This window comes from Anser anser (genome assembly GCF_964211835.1).
Source record: "Anser anser genome assembly, chromosome: 20".
Taxonomy (NCBI): Eukaryota; Metazoa; Chordata; class Aves; order Anseriformes; family Anatidae; genus Anser; species Anser anser.
Window position 1 is genome coordinate 9,501,958 of NC_139741.1, and position 18,260 is coordinate 9,520,217.

Here is an 18,260-nt window from a genome sequence, read left to right on the forward strand (position 1 = left end):
CATAAGGAACACCCTCCCCTCACTCCCCCATGGTCCCTCGTTTCCAGCAGGCTTGGAGACCCTAATTACACTATTGCACAGCTCCTGGCAATTGCAAGGGCTTTTACTGCTGCTGCCTGCCTTGGAGAAGAGAAGCTGGAATAATCTGCTTTGTGTAGTGTCCCTTGCTGGAGATAAGAGAAGGAAGTGAGTTGCAGGGAATGTAAATGGAATGAGCACATTGCAGTTGCTGGACACAGCCCTGGTAGGTCTGCTCTGGCTCCACTTCTCACTGGCACAGCCCACCTCGCCCAGTGCCACCGCGCTGCGTGTCCCTGCTGCCTGTCCCTGAGCACAGCCATGAAACAGGCTGTGGCTTCACAGAATGGCACAGGAGTGGTTTCTTCGTCATGATTTTTTTTTTCTTTACCTTTTTCTCCTCTTCCCTTCCTGTGAGCAGATGAAACATGCACTTAATTTTCAGGAAAGTGACTGCTGTGGTAGCAGCTGTGGGAAATCAAATGCACAGCAGGCCCCCATAATTCACAATAATTTTGTGTAGCAGTTTCTGATGATGTGATATCAGGTGAAAATTATCCCTGCTACTTTTACGTGTGCCGCATCTTTTGAACTCCAGCCTGCTTTTCCATTGGCATGTATGCCTAGGGCTACCAGATTATTGACAGGGGAGAAGGAGTAATATCATACGTTTAGTTTTAAAATCTTTCTTGTAAATGTGTTGCTGGAGATGCACACAGGGTGCTGCTGGAGCCTCAGCAGCAAAGACCATTGTTGCTAGCCCTTTAATCTCCACTGTTTGTATTTATACAGATTCCTTTGCTAAGCAGCATCTATTTTGATCTATTATATTTACCCACAAACGTGATATTTACTTCTGACGAGATGAAAATGATAATGATATCTCTGTGTCACAGGCTTTTATTTCGAATGAAAGATCTAACAGAGCATATCATGTTTTATTATTGCTGTAAGTTCAGTTATTAGTATCTGTGGAGAGGCACCCTTCCTTTCCGCGTCTCCCTTCGAGCGGCAGGGCTGGAGCTAGGCCCAGGGGAGAGGCTGCATGGGGCTGAACCATCCCTCACCGGCTGTGCAGCCTCTTCCTTTGAAAAAAATTCTGGAAGAAATGCTTGGCAAAGTGGGTCCGGGAGGCCTATTTCCCATAACCAGCATACAGCTTGGAAGACACGAGACCCAAAGCTTCACTTCTTGAGCAGGAAGGAGAAGGGCTTTGGGAAGTGCTTAGGAGCTTCAGAGCGTGCTGTGACCAGCATGAGATCAAAGCAGCGAAGCCCTAAGGCAAAGGGACGAAAATATGTGTAGTTTCTTCACATTAAACCAAGGGGTCGCTTGCCTTATAGCAGTAGGACGTGTGATTGCTGGGATTCGTTTAGGTGCGTGGACCGTAACACCAGATTTTTTAATGAGGTGGGCTCAGGAAGAGCAAGAAAATGTGGCTGTAGTTACAGAACATGTTGGTGGAAGGGTAAAACCTGTTGCAATGTGGTACATCGTTCCCATTACTACATATCAAATAGGGCTGGTAGCAGCTTGATATGAAAAAACCTTTAAATATTGATGATGAGAGTCTGCTCAGCGGAACATTGCGTATACTGAGAGGACCCTGTGAGTCTGGAATATTTAATGTAATCAGCTGGAATGTAAAGCACAATATGTACAGACTTGTTCAACCTGCGCATTTAATCACTGCTCTCAAAAGGCTATTGCTTGCAATAATGCAATGCCGAGTGTGAAGCGGGGAACAGAACACCTTTTCCCAAGGTACAGTACAGAACAATACAGGAGCTCCTTAGATGATTTGGGTTTCCTGTTTTCAGAGAACACCTTACGGGGGTATCATCAGAAAGCTGGCCTAATGTTACTGACAAATTTGCAAATAAAAGCACTAAATACTGTTCTCTGGGATTTGTGGAGCCGTTATATGTACTAACTTAGGAATTAACCAAAAAGATCACTAATCTGGAGAAATTCAGAATTTTTGCACAGTTTATAATTCATCCAAGGTGCTAGCCAAAAATTGCCCCCTTAATATACATGCCTTTCTCATGCTAAAGTAATTCCTTTCCTTCCAGGATGTTCCAACAGCCCTGCAAGACCACGCAGTGCTGTCGTAAGCAAAGTCAATGGTTAGCAAAAAATAGGTCAAATTAGAGAAAATAGTTCATTTGAAGTTTTAAACTGAAGATCAATGATTAATGGATTCGAGCAAGAAAGGCAGCATCAGCGAGTTAACGATCTGTTGTTGGGAAAGAAGCTCGTGTTTCTGACACATTAGATGTGTCAATAGCCTCTGCAGCGATGGGTTTATAATAGCTGGTGCGTCCTATTAGCAGGGCCATGAATGATAAGCAGAAGGAAACCAAGTGCATAGTTCAGCCAGAACTGATAAAACATAAAACGAGCAGCCCTGAGCACGCAGAGGCGTGGGAAGTGGTGAGATGCCTGTCTGCCGATCCTGGAGTTGAGGCCCAGGGATGCTCAGGGATGATGGGCCTGGGTCTCGGTCCTGCTCAGTGAGAGCAAGGCAGAGGAATTAGGCCCAGGAGCAGCCTTAAGCTCACGTCAGTGCTGCGTGATGTTAGCCCATGTGCAGAGCCGGGATGGACACGTGCGAGGTCAGCTCTGCAACGGCGTTTGGGTTGGTGCACCAATGGGCAGCTCCTGGATGTGTGTTTTCCAAGGGCCTTTTCCCTTTGCCAGGACAAGGCTTGGACAAGTGTTCAAGCCAGGCTCCTTTTTCTCCCTGCCTCTTTGAGAGAAGTTAGGCTGAGCGTTGAATGGTTGGGGTGTGCATTTGGGTATTTGAACAAGGCTTGCTTCAGGTTTGCTGCACGTTTTGCCTGAACTCACTGTCTCGCTTTCCATTCACTAGCACCTGACTGCCGCTATAGGAAAGGGACTCGCTCTGCCCTTAGAGTGCTTTTGTGGGGTATTGTAACCCTGTAACACCAAACTGAGACATCACAGCTATATGGCTGTTTCTGTTGTTTATGGGAAAAGCTGGGCTGGGAGAGAGATGGCATGGAGACCAGTAGTGGTATCTTTTTCTACTAATAAAAAAATACAACCTAAGTCAGCTGACGAGGAGGATTTAATGGCTAAGCAACAGCCCCTAATTGCCCCCAACCCCACATCTTCTTGCCTTCTTCATCCAGGAGCGTGACCCAGAACTACGCTCATGATTAATAAAGGCAAGACTGAGGAGGGAGGTGGCCCTGCTGTTACAATGATGATGCAGAGATCCCTGCAGAGCTGCACCAATTGTATTTTCGTTTCCAGGAGTGTTGCTAAACGTCCTGCAGTGGGAAGCACAGCCCTCCAGAAAGCTGCAGCCCTATCGCTTTGAAAATACAGCCTGTCAAATAACACTGAGCGTGCCTGCATTGACCTGCCGTAGCCCTAATTTCTCCGGTGCAGGCAGGTACCGTAAAGCATGGCTCAGCACTGATTCATCACATCAGGTTCCTCCTACCAGGCAAAGGTTTTAAACAAAAGTGAAAATCCTTCCATTTTTTTATTTCTGTTAAGAGCATGGTAACGGGCACACAAATGTTTATAACCAACCTCTGGACTGAAACAGGTCTCTGTAGGAAGGGTTTTGGAGAGCTGAGCCAATCCATTCATCCCGAACTAAATGCAAATAAAACCACATCACTGCTGCACAAGGAAATGAGTTCACAGGGAGGTGAAACTGCTCTCCCAAACTACCGATCCCCAGTCTCTTTTCCAGGTTTGCTAAAATTACTGTCACACTCAAAGGGAGAAAGCGTGTTCTAAAAGCAAGTCCTTCTTGCCCTGATGTTAGCCCTCATGATTTGTGAACAGTTGCACCTGGCTCTGTTGTTACACAAGTGCATGTGCTAACACCTGTGCTCTTCAGCTCCTGGTACAAAGCTGGGTTTTCAGCCCTGTAAATTCCTACCTGTAGACCTTATAGCCCTGTTCTGAAAACATAAGCCCTTTAAGAAAGCTCTTTTATGGTCTGAAATAAAATACCTGCCCCTTTCCATCCAAAAGCCTCCTTCACCTCAGCAAGCCCCCCAAACCACAAGGGCCCATGACAGAACCAGTCCTTGGGCTGCCTGGGCCCTATTTTAGGGAACGGTGCTGAGGCAGGGGGAAGGAAACACTCTGCCCATGCCTGGGGATGTGCTGTGGGAGGTAGGAGCTGAAGGGGCTTTGCTTTCTGGGTGGAATTAAAGGGCTAGATCTAGGGAGTACAGGCTATAGGACTAAAAAAACAAACAAAACAAACAAACAAAAAAAAACAACAATCCAGAAATGGGGGTGGAAGAAAGGGAGAATATAAAACTCTCTGGTTTTAATCAGGAAAAGCAATTTAGTTGCAGTTTTCTGCATAATTCTGTTGAAGAAATAAATTATGCAGAGGAATGTGCTTTTCTCCTGAGGCTAAAAAAAGAACAAGTGGGGCTTGGGGAAAGGCCTGGGACTTACATGTGTTTGCCATTTAGCTGTGTTTTTGACAACTCCTCTTAGGTTGAATGGTTTATCCTGTAAACTTCAGCTCTGAAATGGATTCCTAGCAAGGACGTGCAGCCTGAGAATCTTCTCAGGTCGGAGAAATTAGTTTTTTTCTTCTGTGGTGTGAGACCATTTCAGAAAGGGCTTTCCTGGAGCCTGTCAGAGCCCCTGATGGCTCTGGTGGGGCAGCTCTGCTCCGTGGAGCCCCAGCTGGGGCAGCTTGGGCTGACACCTGCCTGGTTGATCTGTCCCCAGCTTGAGCTCGATGCCTTCCCTGACCTGTTGGCTTTGGTGGATGTCCTGGGGAATGACTGCGGGATACGGGAAACCAGTCAGAAAGAGATGAAGAGGTAGGCAAAGTTGTTTTTTTCCATGGTTATGCTAAAAAAAAACCCAACACACAAAGGCTGCAGTTTTTTCTTTAATGTGTTGTGCGACTGTTCCCCAACCCATGAAATAAGCAGTGCTTCTCCTGAAAAAGAAAAAAAAAATCCAGGCTCATGAGACTGAAATTTTGGACTCCTTAATGGGAAAAGCCTTGTTCTTAAAATTATTTCTTTTTTTTCTGAAATATATAGGTTTGGGAATTAGGAGCTTAAAGTACTTTGATTGGAATGCTTGTATACTAAGCTTCAAAATAGTAATTTAGAAATCCTTAGTGTAGGAGGATTGTCACGAACCATCCTAGCAAACTTTTGTCCATTCTTTGTTTTAGCTGATTACGCTTGAGTACAAAGCTTGTCTTGTGCATATGATGGGCTTTGCAGGGAAGTAAAACACATCGAGAGGCAAAGCAGTCTTTATCCTCCAAGCTTTGGCTTTTCTCGATATAGATCCAGCCTCAGACAATTACCGAGTCCCTCCTGCTTAGTCTCAAGTGGTCTTTAGGAATTGGAAGCAGCATCTGTTAATTGTTAGCAGTGGACTCCTGAGCGGCTGGGCTTGGGCCTTCCTGCCAGCTGTTACCACGGCTCGGGAGGAAGGGGAGGAGGAGGAGGCGGCCTCGGTGACTTGGGGACCCGGAGATGAGAGGTGCTGAGGAGGACAGGAATGCAGACGAGCCCTGTGGCTCTGCCATGCGAGGGTGTCTGGGTGAGAAGAAGCCGCGTTTGTGTAAAGCCTGTCTTCCCCTGCCCCTCAGCTTGTCTGGGAGTCTGAAAGGCTGTGTGGGCCCCTGTGAGGCCCTGCGCTCCCACCTGTAGGCAAGGCTCGTCCCTCTGCTTTTCCTTTGTGCCACCGTTCCTCAGGAGATGTACTTCTGAGTCTGCAGGCTTGGCTGGAGCCTTCAGAAATGAGTAGAGGTTTCCTGGAGGGCTTTGCTGGTGGGATTTTGTGTGGTGCACGGGGGAGAAGTGGGTGTCTGCTGAGTGAGGACGGGCAGCAAGCAGTTCAGATCCCAGGTCCACCACTTTGGGCAGGTCTCCTTTTCTGTCAGGGATGTAATGTTTCCCTGAAGTGTTAATACCCAAAGAAGGTACAATAGTGCCAAGCTAACTGGTATTTGTAACTCGTGAAGGCCCTCAAGCCCCAGGTGCTGTGGAAACTCCTAAATCTCATTTGATGTTTGTGACTACACTGGTGATGTTTGCTGTGGGTCAGGGGCTTATTTAAATGACTCTGCAATCACAAGGAGATGTATAATTTAATTTAATCCCCTGGTCACAGTGAGTTTGATTTGATGATGTCTCACAACTGCTTGATGAAGACATACATGATTATAGTTCATAGACATCTCACAGCTGGAGAAAAGAATATATTTTTTTTTTTTCTTGGAGATTACTGTGGAAACCATTTCGTACAAGCTACCTTCCTGCCCTGATGGCTGCAGATCACAAATATCAACAAGTCCCCACTATTTCTAACCAGGGAAAGATCTGCATTCCCTGTAGCATATATGGCTCTAATTTTTCTTTTCTTTCTCTTGGTGTAGTGATTGATCCTGGCACTCCTTTAGGGCACAAACAGGATGAATGGCAATGCACTGGGGCCTAGCCTGCCCTTGAAATAACGGCATGTTTTTTTTTGAGAGTTTAAAAAAAAAAAAGGAGGAGGTAGAAACTTACTGGTTAAAATTGGACTTAAGTTCTGTGGAGAACTGTTTGCACTCCATGTATAGACTGATGAAAATACAATAAAAATCACTGATGAAAAAATTAGTGTTTCCTAAAGGAAAAGTTTTAAAAGAAAAAAGTATACTTGATAAAGTCCTTTTTTTTTTTTTCTTTAATGCTGAGGCTTTAAAATATCAGATCCAATGCTCTGTATCCATAACGGTCAGCTCTTATTCTTGGGAAAGCCTTCTGTTTTGCAGGTTTTTGTGTCTTTAGTTCAAATAACAAAGATCGCTTTTACACATCAGTTACAACACGGAAATGAGTTCTGTGACAGTGAACATGCAGAAGGCCATTTGCTTGGTTGGAGCATTGAAAGCGGTTGCTGTTAGCCATGCCCATCTCTACAGATCTGGTGGATAACAGTGTTCACGTCGTGGTTCAGGGACTGCAGGAGGCTCCCAAAGAAGGTGGTTTATAGGACAGTAACTAATTTTTGGCAATGTGTACACACGCGTGTTATTGGTGCTGAATTTGGTAGCTGTTAGGACTGTTTTCCCCTTGTGTTTCTCCTGTCCCCAGCCTGGTTGATTTGCCTAACGGAAGCTGACAGTAAATCTCAGCCCTGATTGTCAGGCTTCTCTAGAAACCTCAAGGGAAAGAGAGGAAGGCAGGCATTTGAGGAACAGAAATAGCATACGTAATGAGCTCCCTTATTTAGCCAAACTGCTTTTTTAGTAACCTTCCATTTCTTTCTCTTGCACGCACAGTCACACCAAGCGCGCAGCATCTTCAGACAATAGGAGGTGCTTTGGGCATTGGAGTTGAGAGAAAACAGATGGATGTGACTGCTGGCCCTGCCAGTTATTTATTGGCCCCACCCCACTGCAGAGATGCTGCTTGGAAAAGCCATTCAGGAGCTGTTTAAAAAGTGATCTCTTCCTCCTTAATATTTTTGTTCAACTCCTCTAAATTCTCATCCCAGACATGGGAGTCTCATTAGATTTAGACTTTGCATTAAAGTTGTGTCCCTTGAGCATGTGCTAAGGCTGACACTCCAAGGGTGACCTTTGGGCAATGGTGACAGCTCTTGGCAGTCTGTGCTTTTTTACCTCCTGTCCAGGAGGATGTTTTGCTCAACTAGGCCTGAAAAACCATCCTTAAAGCAGGAAAGGGGAGTCAATGAAAGACATGTAAAGGAAGTCATCCTTCATATGCTCTGTAGAAGTCGGGCATGGCAGTCTTTGGCTTTTGTGCTTGAGATGGTCTGTGTGGGATGGTTTATTACTAAATTATGCTATGAAATGCTCTTGAAGTTTTTTTTCCCTCTCTTCCTGTGTAGCTGACAAGCAAAGTTTAAAAAAGGAGGGGGAGGAAAAAAAGCTTTTTTACTGACTTTCCATGGAAAAATATAAGGAAATGTAAGATGGAAAATATAGCGAAGAGTTTGGTTTACTTCAGTATATATCTGTTCTGCCTCCAAGTCCTTAGAGAAGACTCTCACAAATAACCTGGCACTGGAGATGACAAGCCATACTTCTAGCATCCCTCCCCCCTATTAAGCAGGCTTTCCTTACCTTCCTCTCACTTACTCTGGGGTCCTATTTTATGGTAACCAGTTGACAGTGAGATAAATTACTGAGGACAAGACGTGGCACATCTTTTGTAGCATTGTTTGTCCAGAGAGGTCTCAAAACTATAAAGTACTTGAACTGTATATTATCTCGCCCAGTGGAGAAATGCAGCTTCTGGGGTGGCACAGAGCAGCTGTCCAGCCAAAGTAGCTCGCACCAAACGATTATTGAGGCTCACGCAATGGTACAAAACTGAAGAGTGCCAAGGGTATAGAACAGTACTTGTAGTTATTATTTTACTACTACAAGTAGGCTTAATTTGGTTGTCTGTTTTACTAACAACAACAACAACAAAGAAGAACTTGAAGAGTAAATTCATCTATAATTACCTAAATACTTTTAAATGAGACCGGTCTTAAGCAGCAGCTTGGCTTTTATCCCTTGGCTGTTTAGCTCCTAAATAACACTGCTGACATTGACTGTGCATTGGGAGATAAATGATGTCTGAATGTCATCAAAATGTTAGACAGCTCCAAATAAATCCCAATAAGTTGTCTGGGCAAAGGGAACACAGAGGTGAGGTATAGTACATTTTGTGTTGCCTTGGAAATTTAAACCCATTTACAGCATATGTCTTATATTTATCTGTATTCCAGAACTGTATTATCTTTATTCTTGTGGATTCCTATTGCTTTCCAGTGCTTCTAGTCTGCAAATTCAACTCCAGGTGGATGTTTTTGTTTTATGTATATCAAATCATCTCCTTCTGAATCGGAGGCTGAGTTTCTTCTTAGGCACATTTCTAGTGTAATATACCCAGCTCAAAACCAGGCTGGGTTGAAGCAAAATGCCAATTTGGAAGTATTTATATGCCTGTATTAGAGTGACTTACCCATTCCACAGAGCTATTATTATTAGTTAGAAAGTAGGAGGTGTGTGCAGATGCTGAGAATTTTCCACTGTGCTGGCCCCGCGCTGCTGTGTGTTTATCCGTTCACCAGGCAGGCTTGGAAAAGATGTCCAAAAAAGCAGAGCAGGGCAAGCTCCTCACAGCTCGTTTTATAGCTCCCTCTCTTTCAAGTAGAGGAAGTTCTTACAAATGAGTTTTCCCATTTCTGTCCCTCTCTGTATATTCTTCTTCCCTATCCACTGTCTTCCCTTGCGCTCAGTCCCGCACATGCAAACCTATAAAATAGCTCCCAAGCTATTTCACTAGACAGGTTCTGCCTTGCTTCCATTGAAACAAAACTTGGTTCTTGTAGCTGCACATAAAAAAAAAAAAAAGAAAAACTCAGGTGAGCAAAGTGCCCATTAGATCTTCTCAACGTTTTGCACTGCTGTAGTTCCTGCAGGTTTTATTGACAAGTCCTATGTGTGTTTGTTACTGAAGGTGGAAGAATACAATCTCTATTTGTCTAGCTGCAATGAGGAGGAAGTCCTTCTCATCTTCTTAGCTTGCATTAGCCCTCTCAGCCTCTTTTCCTGGGTGTTGTTTCAATCCCTGTTAAACCCATTAAACCCTGTGAGACATTCTGTTTTAAAGGGCTTGAATGCATCACTCTACGCTGATCTGGGAGATATAATTACTAGAACAAATATCACTCATATAATCTTCTTTAAAGACCAGAAATCTATCTGTAAGTCGCTAACGTGGCCCAATAGGGATGATTTTGCTGCAGAGTATTAGGAGTAAAAAACCCTCCTTGGAATCCAGAAAATAAATAAATTTAAAATTGATTGTTAAGTACTTTCAGAAGTTGACAGACAGATTGATGGTTAATAAGCGTGTGTTCTTAATTTGCATTGCAGAATTTTCAGTGAAAACTACAAGCAGCCATCAAAATAGTCAGTTCATTATTTTGTTAGTGTTCTTTTTTCCTATTGTCTGCCCAAGGGTAAGAAGCTATATATCAATAAAGGGATACTGTGAAACTCTGCTGAAGACAAGCAAGATAACAGATTGTGGTAGGTATCCTTGGTTCCCTGGATTTGTGCCAGGGTTAGTGCCTCACGCTAACTCAGAAAGTCAGCAGACAGGATATTCTTTACCAAAAATATTTTCCCTCGTTTCTTTATTTTTTAGCAGTATGTATACACAAAGTGAATTTCAAATTCAACAGATGGATGAGATTAAAAAGAAAAGACGGGCTGCTAAAGAAAGCAAAAAAGCTATTGTCTTTGATTTATGGATTTGTTCCAGTCTGAGAGGCTCAGAGCTTTCTTCGATAAGGGCCGTAAGTGATTAGAAAGTAATGAGGTATGGAAAAGGGTCGGAAGATGCTGAGATTAGATCTTCATGACTGAACAGGAGCTAGTGATGAACCAATCTGCATGAAATGTTGCCTCAGTGTCAGCTTCTCAAAACTGTTGATTTATTTCTGTTATCCTTACGTTTTGCTTCTGAAGAGCATTACGAGGAATTAAGTAGCCAAAGATAGGGGCATATTTATTTAATGTTTCATTAGCTTCTGTATGTTTCTGGTTTACTTAAAGTTAGTGCAGATGACCATCATTTCCTTGTTCACCTTCTTGGAGATTCATGTTTAAAAGAAGATTCATAAAACATTTCCATGTGGGGAAGGATTATTTGGTTAAATTCAAAGTCTCTTTTGATCTCCCTGAGATTTAATCATTGAAAGCTCTCCATGAAAGGGAAAAACCTTTATACCTTCATTAGACTAAAGAAATAGTATTGTGGGTCTCAAAAGTCTTTAGAATTTTCTTCCTTATCGGGTATAGAAGATGTAATATTAAAATCTGTTTCTGTTTATTTCTGTATCCGCAGGGTTGAAAGTTTCTTATTCCACTTTTAATTCTATCAAGAAGGCTCCATGCAAAGCTAGTTCTTTGTAGCAGTAATGTTCTTATTGCTGTGGTGATCTTGGGGTGGAAGTGAGGCAAGATTTAGAAGTAAAAGTAGCGCCTTTGAGTTAATCAGCTACTGCACTGGTCTAACAAAAGATGATGCCAAGCAGCCTGTCACGTCTCAAGTAGTTATTCTCTATGATTAATATATGGAAACCCTAACAGCACCCATGGGATGTGGAGCTGCCCGTTATATACTGACATGAGAAAACATTGTCCAAACTCTAATTACATTTATTTCTAACAGAGAGTAGAGGGAGAAAAAATATTATTCCTATTTTAACTTGGGACACAGTTATACTGCAGTGTACTGGCTGTTTACTCACAAAACTTGTATGAGACAGTAGTTGCATCTAGATTGTCTGAATCTGTGCTGCTGCCACAAGGCCGTCTTCTGATGTTATTTCTGGTGTTATTTTAAGCACTATTTATAAGACTTAAAGAAACTAGGACATCTGAACACCCAGTTTCATAGAATGGTTTGGGTTGGAAGGGACCTTGTAGATTATCTAATTCCACCTCCACCATGGGCAGGGACACTTCCCACTAGACCAGGTTGCCCAAAGCCCCATCCCACTGGGCCTTAATCACTTCCAATTTCAATAACTTTGGTGCAGCTAGGATACTGTATTCTCTGGACAGCTTTGGCAATCTCAGCATATCTGCAGGATGATATATGAATATAATGTTTTTTGTAGGAATTGAGTGAAGGGCAGCATAGAATATTAATGAGTATTTTGCAGTTCCTTTGTAATGCCTAAGCATATTCTAGCTCTGTAAAATTCCTAGGTCAGTAAAACTCTGAAATTCTTCCATGTCGTTTGGTCAAATACCAACATTTAATAAATTATGTACTTGTTGACTCCTTGGCAAGTGCATTTATTCAGTGAGTCACTTACAAAATTTCAATGCTGAGTAGCCAGACCACATCCTGACAGGTAAACTAAAGGTAATGTGTTTGCATTGAGGAGCCATCCAACGTATAGGCTTTGAAATGTTTCAAAACAACAAGTGTTCCCCTCTTCCTCCTCTTCTGGATCCAAACCCAGGCTCTCATAACTACCACTTGTTTTCTCTGCCCCAAAATATTTTGTGCTTGGCAGGTCTTATTTCACCCATTCAGCTTTACTTTGATTCAACTACAAAGGGCACTGCATATTTTTTCCAGGGTAGGAGTGGTATCCATCTGTCTAAATAAGAAAAGACTATCTAAGCTCTTTATTGAAAAAGGAAAAAAGAAAACCATAAGCTCTCCCTTCATTGTTGTCTTACACTTGAAATGTGAAACTGTTCAATTTTGTTAAAATTCTTTCAAAAAGAATATTAAGGCTAGCTCCTAAGCCATATCTAGCCTTGTAGATCTGATTTCACTCTGTCATGCGCTCATCCAGATGAGCTGACTGCAAACATGAGTTTTGTTGTTTGCCATTCCAGTTTGTGGTCTCAGAAGACGGCCATCTGGATGGAATATGCGTTTTGATGCTCAGTCAGGTGTCACAGGACCTATTTGTGTTTGTTCTTCCTGTAGACAGCTTTGTTCCATCAGATTAAACTGGGATTCTTTCCAGTTGAGGCACCTTGATGCAAGCAGCTAGTATTATTGTCTCGTGCTAGCAGTGGGCTAGGGACTTTAACTCAGAACAGAACTCTGTGTTCTTTTCATATGGCTGTAAAATGATCATGCGGTTTTATGGGCCATTTTTGCTTACCAGACTCCAGTAGTGCTTGTGCAGAAGGAATTACTTGGAAAAAAAGCTCTGGATATTGGCCAATGGACAAACAAGACATTGGGCTAGACACATAAAACTTGCCCTAACTCTTGGCCAAAGATCCATTGGGCAGATTTTGATAGAGCTTGTAGGGAGCTTCCAAAGCGTATTAAATCTCTGTGGATTGATCCTGGCTTTCTGGACTGTAACAAATCCTTGAAGACAAAATTAGCTTCAGGTCTGGGTTTCACAAATAGGAAGAGGTTGGTTTGCATAATAAGCATTAATTTACTTCAAGCCCAAACTGAAAAGCTCAACATCCTCCACCCACCCCCAAAAGTGTTGTCTTTGATGTGCTGTCTAGGTAGGTGCATGACTGGATGGGACTGAATATGTTGGAATCAGGATCTTAATTCTCACTGTCATTGGAGAACTTGGCCAGATTTGGGTTGGAATTTTGTTTTCTGTAAAATACTGGGTGTGTCTGGATTTGGTCTCTGGTGACTGGGACCTGCTGCATGACAGCATTGCTGTCCATGAGGCACTGGGCTGTCAGGACAATCCAGGTCTTCCTGAGAGCTGCAGATCTGTGACCCAGAAGTGAAATAGCTGGAAGTTCTTGTGTGTGTGGTTTGGTTGGTTGGTTGTTTTTTATGCAATGCAAAGCCAACATCCAAGAATTTGAGGTGACTGTTTCCCCACAAGAAAATAAAAGGCACTTTAAAGTATTATATTTATTCTGATATCACCTTTCTTTCCGGATTTCACCTCAGTACAAAAGAATTGAATAGTGTTTATTCATATATCTGAATTCATTTGATGATCATATAATGCTGCACTTCAACAGCATCTTCCTTTTCAGAATGAGTGTAATCCTGTGTTTCTGTGAAGTTGAGGTTTCCTGCCAGACCTTAAGCACTTACATTCAGATATTTGCCCCAGTCTGGATTCCTATGAACCTGGATTCAGTGAAGTTTTTTTGGAAAGTCTTTTTCCTTGTATTTCTGTAGTCAGTAGCGTTGGTCACTGTGTTGGCCATTGCTCTCACCTCCTCTGGTGCTGTTCACAAATCCTCGTTTGTGTTAGCAGGCTCACTGGAACTTAAATGCTAAGGAAACAACCTGAAGTACCTTAGAAGTTGTCTTGAACTTTGGGGCTGCCTGCCCTGAGTGAGGGTTTGGACCATGTGAACCTAGGAGGTCCTTTCTAACAGACATTATTCTATGGTTATGTGCTTGTTGTGTCTTTTTGTTGTTGTTTATTCAAGAAAGTAGTGATTATACATTGAGGGAGCTAAGACTGAGTAATGTTCACACTGTAGTCTGTCTCCTATATTAACATCTCAATCAAATGCTTCTTGGTGCTTGTAAGTGAGGCGTTAACAAGGACTTTTGACATTACTTCTTCAGTTTGAGTCAGATTTCAAACTTTTAAACAATAAGAGATGTTGGGATACTGCAATGAAACTTTTCAGAAGTGTCTGCTTGCCGTGATAAATTGTTTCTATTGATGGAGATAGAAATAAGCATTTCTGTCTCAAGGAGGCAGAAACCTCACGGCCTCTATGGGTGTGGGATGTGAGTACTGCTGTAAGGAAGAGCGTGGTGGGGCAGAACAGTACGTTGAAGGAAGGACTGTGAGTAAGTAGTACCTTGTCCCAGTGGGTCTGGCCTCCCCTCCCCAAGCTTTTTGGGGCCTGACTCCTGCAAGTGGTAGCTCCTGGAATGCTTCCAAAAACTCTGAGCACTGCTTGGTATCTAAACCAAACAGAAGTACAAAACAAGCAGTTAACCACAGAAGGCGCTGAGGAAAACATCTCTGCTTCGTGGTAGCTTTCATTCAAGTAAATCCAAGTGGCCTTGAGAGTGAACTCTCCAATTTCTTCTGTCCAAGTGTGAACTCCCAACAGATGTTTTGTGGAAGTGGAAAGTTGCTGTAAATAGGATGTCTGTGTGTATTTTAGCCATGGGACTGGCTCTGGACTGTGTTAAAACCCTGTCAGCAGTGCAATGGTGTGACTTCTTTATCACCCAGGCACAACTCTGGGCAGTGAGTTATGAGCCCCAGGGCAGGCCACTCAAATATACCAGACATGTGGAGTTATAGAGGAGAAGAGGCCTCCTGCAGCACACAAGAGTCCACCTGAGCCATTTGAGCAACGTGGCAGTGATGTAACCAACATCTCTTAACTGGGCCTGACAGGTTGGAGGGCCCAGTTCCCACCACAGCAAACCACCCCTGTAAAGTATCTACCCCAGAATCCTCAAGGGTGTTAGCAGGATTCTGGGACACTGGGTGTAGTGGTGGTAGGTCAAGCAGGGCCTCCAATGTGCACTAAAATCTCCTGTCAGGTAGGGCAAGAATATCACTATTTACTGGTATTTGGTTTACTCTAGGATCTGGTGAGACAAATTAATGTCACAACCCCAAATCAGTCATCTTTAGTCTTAAGGTTACCCATTCCCTAACGGCACAATGCAAAAAGCTTTGGTAATTATGCAGCAGCCCATCTTCAACAGCACAGCTCTACTTCCCCAACCAATGCTGCCAGGCTTTCTCCTCCCTTGTTACCTAGCCAAGCTTTCTTTAAGTCCTCTTAATTGGCTCGTTAGTGTAACCTGAGGCTACCTGTCCTGCTTGGCTGATTCACTAATGAGGCTCAGCTGCCTTTTTTCAGACCCAGACAGGCTGGAGAGGGATCTGTAAAACCTGGTGCTGAGGATTTCAGAGCTGCTCCCTCCAGTGCCCTGGTAACCCAGCCTCTCCAGCATCAGTGTCACTGATGGCTTTTGCACAGGCAGACACCTCACGCACTCCCAGGGGGCATTACTCCCCTGTTCAGACATGGACTCTCTGTTTCCTAAAACCCATTGTTGTAGCACACCCTGATGCACAGAGCACTGTGAGCAGTTACTTCTGCTGTGCCAGTAAAGCCAAAGAAAGGGCACTTATGCTAATTCATGGGATAAGAACACTACTTACAAAATGTTTCCCTGGACATCATCAAGAAAAGTAATAAGCTCAAAGTAAAGTAATTGTACATTGGGGTTTCTAGGATCAAATTACTGAAATCTGAGTTAGGCCCATCGAACTGTGATACCTGATACTGTGATTCACCTGTCTTGTGAACACTCTTGCTCCAGGCTTCCTGTACAAGACATGTCTCTAGAGAACGATCAGGTGGCACAAATGGCTGAGGAACCCTGAAGAGACTGGGCTAGCTGAGCTAACCTAGCAGCAAAGTAGGAATGGTGACTTGGGAGCAGCAAACCCTTCCAGACCTACCTGATGGCCAGTTATGCTCTGATGTGTGGCACGTCAAAGGTTTGGCCTCTTCTTCATAAGCCACGTGGAAAATGGGCTTGGTAGCTGTGTTTTACATGCTCCCTGGAGTCTTGAGAGTCATGCAGTGAGGAGTCTGCTTGAGACTTGCCAAGCCAGAGCTCCACATCTTTCTCTCCTACTTGGAGAGCTCTTACATTCATTCAAGACCCAGGGTGAAGAGGCTGGAAGCCCTGGTAGTTTGCAGCTGTGCAAGCCAGACCTGTAGGAAAAATTTGAGTAAGCAGGCTCATAGCAGTTCTAAGGAATTTCATTCTGCTGGAAAAAGTGGCTTCATCACACTGAAATAGTCTTAAATAACTCACAGCTTAATCGCTATGATTTAAAAATACAAAGTGAGAGGTCGTGCACTTGGACTAATACCAAGAATTTTTCCTATTAGATTAACAGACATCAGTTAGAAATAAATGAGGCAAATTTCCTTTTGTGCCAGTTGATCGTGAGAAGAACCAATGTGCTGCAGCTCTGGAAATGACAACGTGATGTTGGGTTTGTTGGATGAAGGCCTTCTTCAAAGGGAAAAGAAGTATCCGTGCTACTGTGCAGGATGCAAGGCAAGCTGCTGTGTCTGATACGGTGCTACCGCAATGAGTCCTCTCCTGGAAAGGTGAACTTCAACTGACTGATCAAGGGAAAGTGGAACCTACTGTGAGACGGGGGACTTGAAAAGTTTGGCTTGTTTAGTCTAGCAAATCACAGACCGAGAGGCAATCTGATCACAGTCTAAAAATATAACAGGGGAGTGAAGAGAGGGAAATGCACTCTCTAAGAGCAGACACATATACATTAACCATGAATTAACTCGAGCCGGAAATAGGACAGCATTTAGCCATTAAAGCAGCAGGACTTTGTAACAGCAGCATTCACATCAGAATAACGGGGACAAAAAATGATGTCTGTTTAAAGATGCAGCCTGAAGCATCTTTAGGAGATTGTGATGAAGTGGCTCGTGCTATCAGGTTATGGAGCCAGCGACCCATTCAGTCTCTGTCAGCGCAGTGATCCTATGTTCCCATGCCACCATCACTGTCATCATACAGGAGCAAATACGCGCCGGCTGAGAAGCCCTCTCTCTTGTGATGCCTTCTGCTTGCTCACTGACCTGTGACTAGGCGCACCTTTGAACCAGAGGACAAAGAGTGCTTGCCAGAGAAGGGCAGTTGTTCCAGTTTCTGGATGTGTCTGTAAAAGAAATTGGCAGTTCCTACAGAGGCCAAGAATGTAAGGAGGTGCAAGGAGGCATTGAATGTTTGGATGCCAAATTAAGCTGCTTAATAAAGAGGCTTGGAAGGGGAATAAATTCTCATGCTTAAGTGTCTAGGTGAAACTCTGCTAAATGGGAATTAGGCTGAAGCCTTGAGTAGGTATTATGGGGTAATATTATCCCTTGTTTAACTCCTGTAAGGCTTAGTGCATCTTCACTGAAACACCTGATACTGGTCATTGGCAGAGGGAAGGCTTTGGATTACCTGTCTTAAGCAGTATGAAAGTCCCCAGAGTCCTGTTATTTCCAACTCTTTCACCCTGTAGCAACCTGGAATTTATACAGGACAGGAATTCTGGCTGTTTTGGGGTTACAAAGGATATTCCTGCATTGCTTTAAGGAAGCTAGAGCTTATCATTTGACAAAACGTAGTTCTTTCTTTTCCTGTCAGCCCTCTGGGGCAGGGACTTTGGTTCTCACTGCTAGAGAGACGTACGCCAGCCGCATCTGCCTGACTGAACAAAGCCGTCCAGACAGAAGACCCTTCATGCCACAGTTCACAGCAAGAGGAGCAGGGGTCAGCCTGAGTATTGACACCAGAAATGATCTGACCATGGCCTTCAAACAGCTAATAAAAGCCTGACCCTGCGCTCCCAGAAGTAAGCAGCAAACCCCTCGCTGACACCAGCAGCACGGGGCAGGCTCCCGGCATGCTCTCAGCGCGCCTCTCGCTGTGCTGCAGGCGTTACCCCCTGGGGTCGAGGTGTGGGCTCTGTGGGTCCCTGCCTGCATCCTGCAACTGCACGGAGCAGCTGCTTCCCTGCCATCCATCATCTGGAAGAGCTGCTCTGCTAAATGGCATGCAGAGCTGAGCTAAAGGCATGCTCATTTCCCTTGGATTTTATTTTTGGAATTTCTGAGTAGATCTGGTGCCCCAAAGGCTAAAGCTACTGCTGCCTTTTGGGAAACTCCAGTGAAAAGCAATATCTCATCTCCAGGAGAAGACAATAGT

The 18,260-nt window shown here is 43.8% G+C and overlaps 1 protein-coding gene across 2 annotated transcripts in view; it reads left to right on the forward strand.

Moving 5' to 3' along the window:
* Positions 1-18,260, forward strand: part of LOC310884554 (uncharacterized protein) — a 465,563-nt gene that overhangs the window by 281,160 nt on the left and 166,143 nt on the right. For both annotated transcript variants that reach the window (XM_083806495.1, XM_083806497.1), the window contains exon 1: positions 4,606-4,853. In XM_083806495.1, coding sequence (XP_083662621.1) covers positions 4,675-4,853 — 179 coding nt within the window. In that variant the 5' untranslated portion in view covers positions 4,606-4,674. Of the gene's footprint in view, positions 4,854-18,260 lie in introns of those variants that run through there.